The sequence below is a fragment of the Chiloscyllium plagiosum genome, unplaced genomic scaffold (genome assembly GCF_037043375.1).
Source record: "Chiloscyllium plagiosum isolate Xiang-an unplaced genomic scaffold, Cpla_swu_hap1 HiC_scaffold_31, whole genome shotgun sequence".
NCBI classification, from domain to species: Eukaryota; Metazoa; Chordata; class Chondrichthyes; order Orectolobiformes; family Hemiscylliidae; genus Chiloscyllium; species Chiloscyllium plagiosum.
Window position 1 is genome coordinate 18,227,780 of NW_028270169.1, and position 14,544 is coordinate 18,242,323.

General features: G+C 45.2%; 1 protein-coding gene across 2 annotated transcripts in view; it reads right to left on the reverse strand.

Moving 5' to 3' along the window:
* cuedc1b (CUE domain containing 1b) overlaps positions 1–14,544 on the reverse strand; it is a 170,661-nt gene that overhangs the window by 51,632 nt on the left and 104,485 nt on the right. For both annotated transcript variants that reach the window (XM_043718351.2, XM_043718352.2), the window contains exon 2: positions 1,474–2,081. In XM_043718351.2, the coding sequence (XP_043574286.2) occupies positions 1,474–1,782 (309 nt within the window). In that variant the 5' untranslated portion in view covers positions 1,783–2,081. The remainder of the gene's footprint in view (positions 1–1,473; positions 2,082–14,544) is intronic.

The window sequence follows — 14,544 nt, forward strand, 5'->3', positions numbered from 1 at the left end:
GTTAGGGGCAAGGTATTTGACATGGGTAGAGGACTGGCTGAGAGAAGGCAAAGAGTGGGATTAAGGGGGGCTTTTTCGGGATGGCAGCTGATAACCTAGTGGAGTTCCGCAGGGGTCCAAGTTGGCACCACAAATATTCACATTATACATTAATGATCTGGATGAGAGAACTGAGGGCATTGTTGCTAAGTTGCAATAGCACAAAGATCGGTGGAAGGACAAGTAGTATTGAGGAAAAATGGAGCCTGCTGGAGAACTTGGACAGGCGAGGAAAGTGGGCAAAGAAGTGGATGGAATAAGATGTGGGAAAGTAAGAGATTATGCACTTTGCTGGGAAGGATATAGGTGTAGACTATTTTCTAAACGGGGAAAGGCTTCAGCTATCCGAAGCACAAAGGGACTTGGAAGTCCTAGTTCGGGAATTTCTTTAGATCAACGTGCAAATTCAGTTGGCAGTTAGGAAGGCAAATGCAATGTCAGAGTTCATTTCGAGAGGGCTAGAATATAAAAGCAGAAATGTACTGCTGGAGCTATATAAGGCTCTGGTCAGACTGCATTTGAATGGAATTTAGAAGAATTCTAAATTCTAAATGTGGGGGGATCTGATTGAAACCGAGAGGCCTAGGTAGAGTGGATGTCAAGAAGACTAGAACCCAAGGGCGGAGCCTCAGAACGGAGACGTGGAAGAATTTCTTCAGCCAGAACATGGTTAACCTGTAGAACTCATTGCTGCAAAGGCCTGCTGAGGCCAAACCATACAGTGTATTTATGACGGAGATAGATAGATTCTTGATTGGTAAAGAGATCAAGGGTCATGGGAGAAGGCTGGAGAAACACATCAGCCATGATGGAATGGCAGAGCAGACTCAATGGGCCCAATGACCTACTTCTCTTCATATGCCTAATGGTCAGTATCAGAACAACAGAAAAAAACCTCCTAAAACAGCAGGAATTAAACAAACTGCACATAACTTGTGCCTCTTTAATGTAATTGGCTTCAGACGAGCTAAAGATATTATATAATAACAAGCTGTTGCTGTGGGGAGCATCACAGCAAAAGCCAGACCTGTCCTCATCCGACATCCACACACTGCTGCTGCCCCCACCTCCTCCCCACCGAAGGCCTCACTGGATAAAGTCTAGGGCCAAATCTCCTTGTTAGCATAGAGGAGTTGATATCAAAGGACAAAATTTCAAATGTTGTATCTTGTGTGTGTTGCATCAATGTACTGCTTGAGGGTGGGTCACAGACTTAGTGACCAGGCCAGCTGTTGGAACTGAATCCAAGAATCTCGGGGTCATCCTGACTCATATCCGCATGCCACTGGCATTTTTTGTCACGTGGCCCTAACTTCACTCAAGGGTGCATCTAAACATGCCCAGCAATCACGGAGGGGGTGAGGGGTTATTCCATTGACAAAGTGTGCCAGTGCCATCCCCACTTCCCTCCAACGTTAAGGCTGTTGTGCTTACCTCTGGGGGAATACTGTCATCAGAGTCCGAGCTATCATCATAGCCATTGTCAAATCCGCAGTCCAGGTTCATCTGCAACAGCTGGTCAATGGTGGCATCCACTGCTCCATTGTTGGCCCTCAAGACACACTCGATCACATCGTAGTCCATGTTTGGAAACATAACCTTGAAGTCCTCCATGGCTTGGTTGAACTCAAGTCTCCGGACCTGTCGGGGCGGCCTGCTGTTGTTGAGCAGCTGTGACGGCGCGTTGGCTGAGCCATTCTTGGAGTTGCCATTGTTATTATTCCGCCGGAAAAGGCTGGTCATTTTCAAGAATGTCTTTCGAAATCTGCTCAGCTTGGAGTGGGAAATGGTGAGGGCTTCTTAAGGCTCACTCGCAAAGCAGCTGCAAAGCCATATCCTGAGTCAACAGAAATAAATCCCAGTGCAAACATTCAAGATACTTTATAGGAAAATGAACAAGGCCTCACAACCATGGGCTTCTGGACACAGTGAAGCACAGCAAGAATCGTCACGTGAAAAATACACCACCAGAGATCCAATCATATCCCAATCCTTATAGGCACCAGAAACTCTCACACCATCACGTCCAGCCAATGACACACCTGTAACAGAGGAACAAAGGTTAGTCATCTGCTTATAGGCTGAGACAGATACATTGAAAAAATAAAAATCTTGGCTTTCAGGAGAAAGGCAGTACTTCTATCTAACAGCCATATTTCTTGATGCCCTGTCGGTGTGGTAAAGGTCTCTCTTTTGTGCAAGTTTTTTTTTCCATCAACCAACTTGGGAGGTGAGGCAATGGCGTAATGGTGGCACAGCAGAGATATCACTGGACTAGCAATCCAGAGGCCTAGGCTAGGAGCATGGATTCAAATCCCCCTTTGGCAGCTGGTGGAATTTAAAACCGCTTAAGAAATCTAGAACTGAAAGCCTATGATCAATCAAAAAAGTATCTGGATGGGTACATAAATAGGAAGGATTTACAGGGATATGGGCCAAGTGCTGGCAAATGGCACTAGATTAATTTAGGATATCTGGTCAGCACATAGGACTGAAGGGTCTGTTTTTGCACTGTACAGCTCTATGACTCTATAATTGCAGTTCTTTTCCTTATTTACATTCATGACCTTGGCATGAAAGGGACAATTCGGTCTGCTGACAATACAAAACCTGGAATTGCTGTAAACTGTGAGCAGGGCAGCGCAGAACTTCAAAAGGATATCAGAATCACTGAATCCCTACAGAGGGGAAACAGGCCATTTTGCCCATTGGATCCATACCAACCCTCCGAAGAGCATTCCATCCTGACTCACCCCTTACCCTATTCCTGTAACCCAGCAATCCACCTGACCTGCACACGTTTGGACCTTTGGGAGGAATCCAGAGCACCTGGAGAAAACCCACGCAGACACGGGGAAAGAACGTGCAAACTCCAAACAGACAGTTGCCCGAGGTTGGAACTGAACCCGGGTCGCCGGTGTGGCAGCAGTGCCAACCACTGGGCCACCGTGCCATGTAATTGACTGGTCGGTGGAGTGGGCAGATGAAGTTCAATGTGGGGAAGTGTGAGGTACTGCAATTTGATAGAAAGAACATGAGGAGATGGTACTGCTCCGAAGGGTGTGCATGAGCAAAGAACTCTGGGTGCATAGGTACATAAATCATTAAAGATGGGAAGAGAGATGGAGAGGCAAAGGAATAAAGCTTACAGTTCTCTACTCTTTATTAATAGTGGCACAGAGTACAAGAACAAAGATGTTGTGCTAAACCCTAATTATAACTAAGCTGGTGTATTATGTTCAGTTCAGAGTGCTACACCTCAGGAAAGGTGTGAATACATTGGAGAACAAGGTTTATGAGAATAGCTGCAGGGATGAGAAACTTTAGTTCTGGGGTTAAATTGGAGAAATTGGGACTGTTTTAGTTGGACAGGAGAAAACTAAGAGGAGCTTTGATGGCAGTTTTCAAACTCATGAGCAGTCTGTACAAAGTGGATGAGGTGTGCTTGTAAAAGGATCCAAAACGAAGGGGAACAGATTTAACATAATTTGCAAGAGAAGAAAATACAACGTGAATAAAGCTTTTTCACATAGCGGCTCATTAGCATCTGGAATATATAGCCTGGAAGGCATTCAAGAGTGTATTTCTATTCAAATAATCATCTAATGTGTAGGGTTACAGGAAGAGGCAGGATCATAGAATCCTTTTAGTGAGGAAGCAGGCCATTCAGCTCAAGTCCACACCAACCCTCCAAAGAGTATCCCATCCCTGCATTTCCCATAGCTAATCCACTTAGCCTGCACATCCCAGTACATTATGGACAATTTAGCATGGTCAATCCACACATCTTTGGACCAAGGGAAGAATCCAGAGCATCTGGAGGAAACCCACACGTACACAGGGAGAATGTCTGAGTAGAGTTTGCACAATCACCCAAAGGTGGAATTGAACCCAGGCCCCTGGTGCTGTGAGGCAGCAGTGCTAATCACTGAGCCACGATGCCGCCCTGTGCTGTGAAGAATGACATTAAGTTATAATACTCACTCAGAGAACCAGATGGGCCTATTATCCCCATTCTGCACTGTAACAATTGTGAGATCACTTCAGCAGGACATTCAAAATCAAACACTTGGAAGACGCAGCAAGTTCTCTTCCCTGAAGGACATTACTGAAAGATCTGGCAACTTCCACGATTATTATTCCTTGCATTCGCTCATAATCAACTTGATGTATTGAATTTAATTTCGCAACTGGTGTGATTTGAACTCACCGTTGATCATTGCTGAATGAAGAATAGCAGATTTATTACGCTATTGGACTGTGAGCAGTCGATTTGAGATTTCAGGTCAAATTAACAACACAATAACATTACCTCTCAGTGCAATAGTATTAGATTGGATATCACATCAGGTGAAGTAGATTGCTATGGTGCCATATAGCTCAAAGATTCCATGTATGATCGTCTGTCTGAGAGTTGTCTGCTCACATTGGAGGGGGCAGTTCAGGTGCATTTTCATAGGCCCCTCTGAACCATGGGCTAAGAGGGCAAGATTTGGGTTTCCTCTGCTATCTAGCAGATGTGTAGAATCTTTGGATAGGACAGGAGCAGAAGCAGCTGGGTGGCAGTAATCTCCTCCCAACTTTGAGGTCTGTTAACTCTCAATGTCTACTGTTGCATTTCATTGATGGACATTCTGGACAAAGAACCATAGGATAATCACTCTGAATTCACATCAAAGCAAGAGTCGATTCCTTCAGAGGCAGTGACAATCTGATGGGTGGGAGCTCGCTGACACTACACACAACGGATAAAGAAAGTTGCCTCTAGATCATGAATTACAAATAGCAAAAATAAATTAACAGACAATTACAAAGTTGGAGACTATGAAAGTGTTGCCATGTGCCTTTTTTAAAATATTCATTCATAGGATGTGGCCATCGCTGGCCAAGCCTGCATCTATGGGCATCGCTGGCCAAGCCTGCATCTGTGGCCAACCCTAGTTGCTCAGAGAACTGTTAAAGAGTTAACCACATTGAAGTCACATGTAGGCCAAACCAGGTAGGACATTAGTGAACCAGATGGGGGTCAGTAAAGGATTCATGGTCATCATTAGGCTCCTAATTGTGGATTTTATTTTTGAATTCAAATTCTATTATCGACTATGGCAGCATTTGAACCCAGGTCCCCAGAATATTACTGGGGTCTCTGGATTAATGGCCCAGTGAGAGCCCTTCACCTCCCCATTTCTCACTACAAACCACATCTCCACTTTCTTTCCTCACCGACTGCAGGTGCTGATTTGTGTTAGGACTACAATAGCTTACCAGTGCCATTTTACTGTACTTTCACAATGGCCCGTTTAATTCTCAGATTCAAACAATTCCCTTTCAACTGAGAGGATTTAACCTTAAGCTATGACAACCTGTTTTATATTAGTCAGCGAGACATAGGACTTTCTGAAGATAGCCTCCTAATCCTGGCTGGGTGTTGTTATACTGTTCTGCTTTCACAGGCAACAGCCCATTGTTGGTTGGCTATAACCAGCAGCAATAGTCAGCCACTGTATTATTAAAGCTGTAAGCTGAGCACGGGCTTTCTATACAGTAGGTCTCTATAATCATGCTTACCTCTATCTCAAGGTGAAGGCCTAGTGGTATTAGCACTGGACTGTTCATCCAAAGACCTGGGTTATGTTCTGGGGACCCTTCTACGAATCCCACCATTACAGATGGTGGAATTTTTAAGTCAATTTTTAAAAATCCAGAATTAAAGGTCTAATGATGACTGGGTCCATTGTTGATTATTGGGGAAACACTCATCTGGTTCACTTTGGGGAAGGAAACTGCCATCCTTACCTGGCCTGGCCTACATCTGAGTCCAGACCCACAGCAATACAGTTGACTCTTAATTGCCCTCTGGGTAATTAGGGATGGGCAATAAATGCTGGCCCAGCCAGTGATGTCCTCATCCCGTGAATGATTAAAAATTACTCCAGTTTCAGCTTTGTTTTTAATTCTTTCACGGGAAGCAGACCAACGTGTCGACCGTTCCTAATATTACTTGAACGGAGTGGCTTGTGCGACCATTATAGAGGACATTTAAGAGTCAAGATGTTAATGTGTATCTGGAGTCACGTGTAGGGCAGACTTTCCTTTCTATTAGGGAGCTAGATGTGTTTTTACAAACATCAATATTGGTTTTCATACTTACCATTACTGTGATTAGCTTTATAATTCCACGTATTTTAATTGAATTTTCTTTCACCAGCTCCTAAACGGAGTCTGAACTCCAAACCCCAGAATGTTTGCTCGTACCTTAGACTACCCAGCCAGTGACTGGTCTTTATATAAAGTCTCTACCACAGTGAGAGACAGCAATACATCGGCACCTGAACTGGAAGCAAGGTGGGACACGACAGGAGTTAGAGCAGACAAGTCTGTTATCTCTGAAAAGGATGCCCACTTTTTAAAAAAAAAAATTCATGTGATACAGAGATTGTTAGATAGCCCAGCATTTGCTGCCCATCCCCCACTGCCTGCAAGAAGCAGAGCCTCCACAAACTACCAGAGACTGAATTCATCAGCAAAACTGCAGCCACCTCTCCAGATTACAGGCAAGATTATTTCTCCAAGAAAATTGCAGTTAGATACATAATACAAATTACGTGGGATAAAACCAACCCCAACCACTTCAAACAAGTATTTTAATCCAGGAACGACTGATAGCCGTACTTTCCCAATCACCATCTTCCTGGCTGGGAGTCCAGCCGTCACATTATGCAGCCTTCTATTAATGAGATTTTGGAATGGAACTTCTCAAACTCCTTGCAGCAGCTAACAGCTAGACTGTATGTCTTTTGAAAGGTGAAGGGATCCCTTTGGAAAAATGAGTGCTAATGTTGTTAAGAAGTTTTTTTTCCCACGTTGATAAAAGTCATGTTGAACTTTAGATACACAATAAAGCAACTCCAGGATTCAGCACGAGGAATCCTTTCCATAAAGGGAAACTGGCCAGTATTCAATGACAAACTCTTTCCTGAGATATGAACTTTGGCTGTATTGTGTATTCCTCTCACCCCACCACCTCGCCCTCCCTTGCCAGTGACAATAAGCTGGAAAATTTTGAGAGCAAGTACTGGGGTGACCAAAAGCATTCTTGATGAAGGGCTTATGCCCGAATTGTCAACTCTCCTGCTCCTCGGATGCTGCCTGACTGGCTGTGTTTTTCCAGCTCCACGCTTTTTGACGAAGCGGCTATTGCTGAATGAGTGGGCAGTTCTGGCAAAGAGAGGGTTCAGTTAGCATTTGAGAGCACCGTGACGGCCAAGGCCCGTCTCTTAGTCTGCAGCGTGCCTTGCACACCTAAAGCGTCACTGGCCATGCCAGCCTCTATTGCCCATCCCTCATTGTCCTTGAACTGCTGCAGTCCACCTGGAGTGACCACAATGCTGTTACGGAGGGACGTCCAGGATTTTGATCCAGCGATACTGAAGGAACAGTGATACAGTCCCATATCAGGATGGTGTGTGGCGCTTGGAGAGGAAGCTGCAGGTTATGGTTTTCCATCAGCTGCTCTTGTCTTTTTGGGCAGTAGAGATCAAGAGCTTGGCAAATGCTGTCAAAGGAGCTGTGGTGAGTTACTACAATGGATCTTCTAGATAATGCAACCTGCTGGTGAAGGAGAGAAAAAGAGTGAATATTTAAATGTGGGTGCCAATCAAGTGGGGCATTTTGTCCAGGATGGTGTTAAGCTGCTTGAGTGTTGCACTCATCCAAGCAAGTTGACAGCTTTCGGTCAAATTCCTGACCAACATTCGCTCTAAGCTGCTGGGAATGTATTGTTCTGCTTCTGATGCGACCTTGGAAGTCCACACAGCAAGAAGAAACATTACAGGGGAACGGATGTTCATGACTCGTGGCTTGTAAAGGGCGGACAGGATTTGGGGAGTCAGGAGATGAGTTCTTTCAGCTCAGGAGAAAGTTCCGCGCCAGCACAGAAGCCCGATGGCATCGAGTTGCTGATCTGATCACAGCACTAGTCATTGCCAGACTAACTCCTGCGTTCATCCGGCCTCCTGATCGCCCCGCGTTCCTCCGGCCTCCTGATCGCCCCGCGTTCCTCCGGCCTCCTGATCGCCCCGCGTTCCTCCGGCCTCCTGATCGCCCCGCGTTCCTCCGGCCTCCTGATCGTCCTGTCTTCACCAATCCCCACCTCAGCAGCCTACCTCTGCCACCCCTTATCTGCAGCTCCCCTTACCCCCACCCCCAGTCCTGAAGAAGGATTACACCCAAAACATCGACATCTCCACCTCCTGATGCTGCCTGGCTTGCTGTGTTCTTCCAGCCTCCTGCTTTTCTACTTTGGATTCCAGCATCTACAGTTTCTTTTTGCCTCAGACTAATTCCAAGCCTGGCTTCGTCAACGTCCCTCTTAACAATTAGTCCTCAATGGGCGAAACACCCAGATGCTTCTTTCTATCTCAATTTCAGATTGGCTCTATCCCTGTTCTAGTCTGTCCACAAGCCAGTACACAGCTACTGGCTTGTGGACAGACAGAATCACTCAGTCTGTGAATGAATTCAGCCTTGCAGAAGGGAAGTGTAGCTGCATTGCGAACAAAGCATTGTGTGTTGCATGTGCCAAATCCACTGCCAACCACTGGATCCAGGAAGTAAGCCACAATATTGTTGACACATCCTTTTCACCCTCTGTGGCCAGAGATCATGTGAATCTTCCCTTGCTTCTGTGCGCTTTGCTTTTGTTTATGACTAAGAATTGTTTTCAACCCAAATTACAAAGTAAAGATTCCAACTGGAATTCATTCAAGTTCATGAACGGACCATCTCTGAGCTTTTGCTGACAACACAAGAGATGGCTTCCTGCTGGCTTTGCAACAAGGCCCTTGCCAAGCTCTCGTCAATTGAGCAAGCGATCATTTATCACTTCAAGAACAGGCCTCTGGAGGCCCGTTAGTGCAAATTGTGTTTGCTGGACAGCAAGTGTCACTGTACTCAATGAGGGCAATGAAGTGGTCAGGAGCAGATAGCCTAAGAGTGAGCCAGTTCACTGTAATATACCCTTAAAACACAGGAGTAGGCCATTTGGCCCCTCGTTGCTGCTCTGCCAGTCAACTAGATCATGGCTAATCTTCAACCTCAACATTTTTCTCCCCATATTACCTCCAAATGTAGAAATTCACCGATCTCTGTCTCGAATTTGCACAGGGAGCAAGAACAGAGGCAATTGGGGGTGTATGCGAGTCAAATCATCGAAAAGGTGACACTGCATTTTGGAAAGCAGCTAGTAGGCTTTCAGAATCCGGAGACCCTACAAGTATAGATACAGACTATAAAAGGAAGGATAATTGGGTGAACCTTCATAAAATAATGGTTTGAGGACAGCACAGTGGTTCAGTGATTAGCACTGCTGCCTCACAGCACCAGGGACCCAGGTTCGATTCCAGTCTCAAGCGACTGTCTGTGTGGAGCTTGCACATTCTCCCAGTGTCTGCACGGGTTTCCTCCACATGCTCCAGTTTCCTCCCACAGATGTGCAGGTTAGGGTGAATTGGCTATGCTAAGTTGCCCCTACTGTTCAGGGATGTGTAGGTAAGGTACATGAGTCAAGGGAAATGTAGAGTAGGTAGGGGAATGGGTCTGGGTGGGTTACTCTTCGGAGGGTCAGTGTGGACTTGTTGGGCCGAATGGCCTGTTTCCACACTCTAGAAATTCTATGGCTTCTATAATTGGAGTACTGTATCCAATTCTGGATACCACTCCGAAGGAAGGACGTCTTAGAAAGAAAAGACAAAGGAAAATGGCTTCAGGAGTGAGGGACCTTGGTTCCATGGGTAGAATGGAGAGGCTGAGGCTGCTTTCCCAGTACAGAACAGAAAATTAGGGAATTTTAAAGGTGTTCAAAATCATCAGGGTTCAGACACAGTGTGATTAGGAGAATCTGTTCTCCTTGGTCATGATTTGGAGGTGCATCTGAGATGGCATTGCACCTACTGTTTAAGTTCACTTGAGAATGTAACTCTTAAAAAAAATAGTTCTACGATTTACGTAAGAAAGAACTGAAACCAATATGGTCATGCTAAAGGATGAGAGACTTAACAAACAATCCAGCTCTTTTTCAATATATAATTTCAGTTGCATCACACTATAAACTTAGGCTATACATTGTGTCTTACAATCTTATTCTCCACAACCGCCTGATGAAGAAGCAGTGCTCCGAAAGCTAGCGCTTCCGAATAAACCTGTTGGACTATAGCCTGGTGTTGTGAGAGTTTTAACGTTCTCACTGGTGGAAGGGTTGAGAATAGTGGAGACCAATTCAAGATGAATGGCAAAAGACAACGTGAGGAATAATTGTTCTCTATAAAAAGTAGCTGAGATCTGGAAAACACTGTCCGAGTGTGTGGTGGAGGCAGAGTCAATTGTGATTTTCAAAAGCAAACTTGATAATTTTCTGAAGAGAAAACTGCAGTTTTTCAAGGCAGGGGGAGTAGGAGTAACTACATGGCTTTTCCAGAGAACTAGCACAGACATAATGGGCTGAATAGACCTCCTTGTGTTCAGATTTAAATCTGAGATTCCATATTTAAGAGAGAAACAGATTGTTGTTGTTCGAAAGGCCCAGAATTTTCCAGAGATATGAAGAGAAGGTGGAGGGAATGTGGCACATCATGAACTGTGCTTCCAGAGCACCAGCACAGTCACAACAGACCAAACTGTCTTGTGTTATCACCATTCTATGTTTCTATATTTTGACCCACTTTACCGGTCATGAAATAGTGTGGTGCTTCGACCTCAGACTAATTCCATGCTTGCACTTAGTCTGCAGCCATAATGGTGTTAAGTAGGGAAATCCTAGATACCTAGGTCCAGGAATGAAGAAGCAACTTTCACTGAGTGGCAGGAGACTCAGCAGTGGTTTTGCGCCACTAAAGATTACAGACAGTCAGAATAGAAGGGGAGGCAACGGCCAAGTGGTATTATCGCTAAACTGACCAGGTAATGTTCTGGGGACCTGGGTTCGAGTCCTGCCATGGCAAATGGTGGAAACTGAACTCAGTAACATCTGGAATGAAGAGTCCAATGAATCCAATGTTGGGGGAAAAGCCATCTAGGTCACTGATGTTCTTGAGGGAAGCAATCTGCCATCCCTATCCAGTCTGGCCTACATGTGACCCCAGACCCACAGCAATGTGGTTGACTCTTAACTGCCCTCTGAGCAATTAGGGATGGGCAACAGATACTGGCCCAGCCAGCGACTCCCTGATCCCCTGCCTCATGCTGCTGTGACCTGCGAGTTAGAAGTAAAAGGCTGAAGATTGTTCAGAACCTGCTGTGTTCAGCAGGGACTGCTTCATGATTAAAGGAATCACGAAGGGAACTGAAGACGAGAGAGTAGACTGCTCGATTACTAATGTTACACAGGAGCGAAGATCATGGATTATGCAAATGAAGTTAGCATGGTTGACAGCACTGCCCTGACACCACAAGTGTGTAATGAGATAAAGGACTGTGGATGATGGAGATCTGAAACAAAAAACAAACAAAAAGTCACCGGACTCAACATTAACTCTACTTTCTTCCCACAGATGCTGCCAGACCTGGTGAGTTTCACCAGCAATCTCCGAATGTGTTTCAACCCTAGTGTTGCCCTATAGGTTTCTGAGAAACTCAGAAGGTCTGGAAGCATCTGTGGAAAGAGAAACAGTTAATGTTTCAAGTCCAATGGCCCTTCTTCAAAACTTTACCTCAAGGGTGCAGCGCTGTATCTGCATGAAATCAGCAAGTGGAACAGTTTTCTTTTGACCTTTACTTATCTCAGTTTTGCAAGGTCTCCTTATCTTATCATCCAGCACGTTTCCATTCCCAGATCCAGTCTGCGTTGTGGTGAAGTTGAGCAGAAACCAAACAATTTTGGTTTATCAATAGAACAGAAGAAAATCCTTTCCATCATTTCCGACATGGCGACTGGTCAGCTTGCGGGACAATACTTTGCCCCTTTGAATTCCTACGGTTTTGTATCTGGGACACGTCTGAGCAATGTCTTGTCACTGCCGGGCAACCCCAAGTGACTGCATTAGCTGGGAGCTGTAGCTGGGATTTTAGTAATGTAGCTGGGATATTAACACCTCCTTGAGCTGCAGCACTATGTCCTTCCCTTGCCATTGAGATGTAGCTGACTAAAGTGGCTGGCCATTGGCAGCGCTGATGGCAAGACCCTCACCTCGGAAAGAGGTCCGGCAGGATTATCCACTTCACACTTTTAGTTGAAGACATCTTCGGCTTTGCCAGAGACACACAGAGAAAAACATGAGGAAGAGAATTTGGATGACGCAAGAGTGAAAGAAGCAGAAAACTGAGAGCTGGATCTTCAGCATCTGCCAAGTCAGGCCACAGTAGTCAAGTACCTCATGAAGAGAGATAACTGTTAGTTGGCTGACTGGGATTTTCCAGGGAATTTCCCTGCGGATGACAAGGGACATGTCATGGCCTTCCAGTCTGCCTGGGAACAGGAGCATGCAGATGGAACAGGAGCATGCAGATGGAACAGCCATCTACAGAATACTTACTACCTTCCCTCAGCAATGGTCTGGCTGCAAGAAACATTCTAGAATTTGTTTGAGGAAGTTGGAGAGAGAGTACCTCCATATTGAACTCGTCCCTTCTTTGCTTACCCCCAACTATGATGTCAGAATGACCCTCCACCTTCACTGGGAATGGAGACCATTAGCAGGTCAATTAAATGGCCCCCCGATGGCCGTCCTTCTTCTCCAAGCCCCTCCCCTCCCCAGTCTTGGGAGGAGTAGTCCTGCTCAGAAGGAGGGAGAGAAAGCACTAGAAAAACAGCAAGGGAATGAGACAGAGCAAGAGTCAAGACTGAGGGAAACCAACAAGAGGGGGAAAAAAGTAACTTACATTTATATGGCGCTATCTTGCGTTACTCAGACATGGCATGTTGCATCATTCATCACGTTTGAAGTGCAGATAATTGTTAGAGGCAACCAGGTCAACCACAAGGTCCCATAAATGACAACTAAAACAACCCCCTTCATCTGTTTTGGATGCCGCTGCTTAAGACAAGTTGGCTGGGACACAAAGGTGAACTCCCTGTTCTCTGTTGCAAGATATTTAATATCTACCTCAACGCAGACTAGTTCCAGAGAATTTCACCTCACTTACATCATGTTCCGATGATGGTACTCCCCCTTCCCGACAGCCGGATTAAATTACTGATGCTCTTTCCCAATTTGAATTCAGGAGCATTAAAGGCAGTTGGGCCTGACCTTAGAAGGAATTCCTGGAATTTGCATCACTGGCAGACCAGCCAGTTGATTGTACGGAAATGAATGCTGTTGGGAATCCTGCATCACCCTTTAGATTAGTTTCCGGAAACTGCAGTGTTACCGACCAGTAAGTGACGATTCACAGGTGTACAAACTCTCATTATTCACCTGTGACTTACGTTAAAAATCACTTCACGTCAAGTATATTCCCAGTGAAGGTGGACTCTAAAGGCTGGAGGGCCATTTTGACGTCACAGTTGGGGGTAAACAAGGGAGGGGCTCCTTCAATATGGAGGGACCCTCTCTCCAACCTCCTTAAACAAATTATAGAATGCTTCTTGCAGCCAGGCCATTGCTGGGGGAAGGCAGTAAGTATTCTTAGATGGCTGTTCCATCTGCATGCTCCTGTTCCCAGGCAGACTGGAAGGCCATAACCTGATACCTGAATTGTCCCTGTCATCCGCAGGGAAGATCCCTGGAAAATCCCAGTCAGCCTCCTTTAAATCAACTAACTTCTCAATTATCTCTTTGTGAACAAATGAATTTATCTGACCTACAAGGAAACCAAGTGTTTGGTGTATTTAAAGACACTATTTCCCACAGTTGTCCCCAAGGAGAAAGATTCTAAGAACAAGTTGCACAGTGTAGCTATTACATCAAGTTTACATCTTACATTTGGGCCATTCAGCCCATCTGCTCACCACACAAGACCCCTCATGTCACCCCATCAACACATCCTTTTGCTTCCCTTCTTTCACCTAGAATGTCAAAATTCTCCTCAAACGTTTCTGTGGTAAAATTCTCATCCTTGTTACCAATTGTTTAGTCCTTCCCAACTCTGCAACTTCAGTTGTCCCACAACCCTGAGAGATCTCTCTGATCCTCCAATTCTGGTCTCTTCCACAACCCTGATTTTAAATGTTCCACCATTGGTAGCCACACCTTTAGCTGTCAAGCTCCTCAACACTACATTCCTTTCCTACATGACCTGCCTCCCAACCTCATATCCAAACCTTTCAAGAATTTTCACCAGGCTTTCAGTCATCTTCCTTAAATTGACCTTACATGGCTCAGTGTTCAAATTTGATATAGTTCTGTGAAACACCTTTGGACTTTTATATAGTCCCTATAATGTGGTAAAATTTAAATTGCTGTTGTTATAGTTGACAAGTGGGGATTAGTAATTCATGATTAGTAATGGTATCCAGAATGCACATGGTATTAGATTTAAATTGAATTTTCTAATGCCATGGGCAATCCTGAG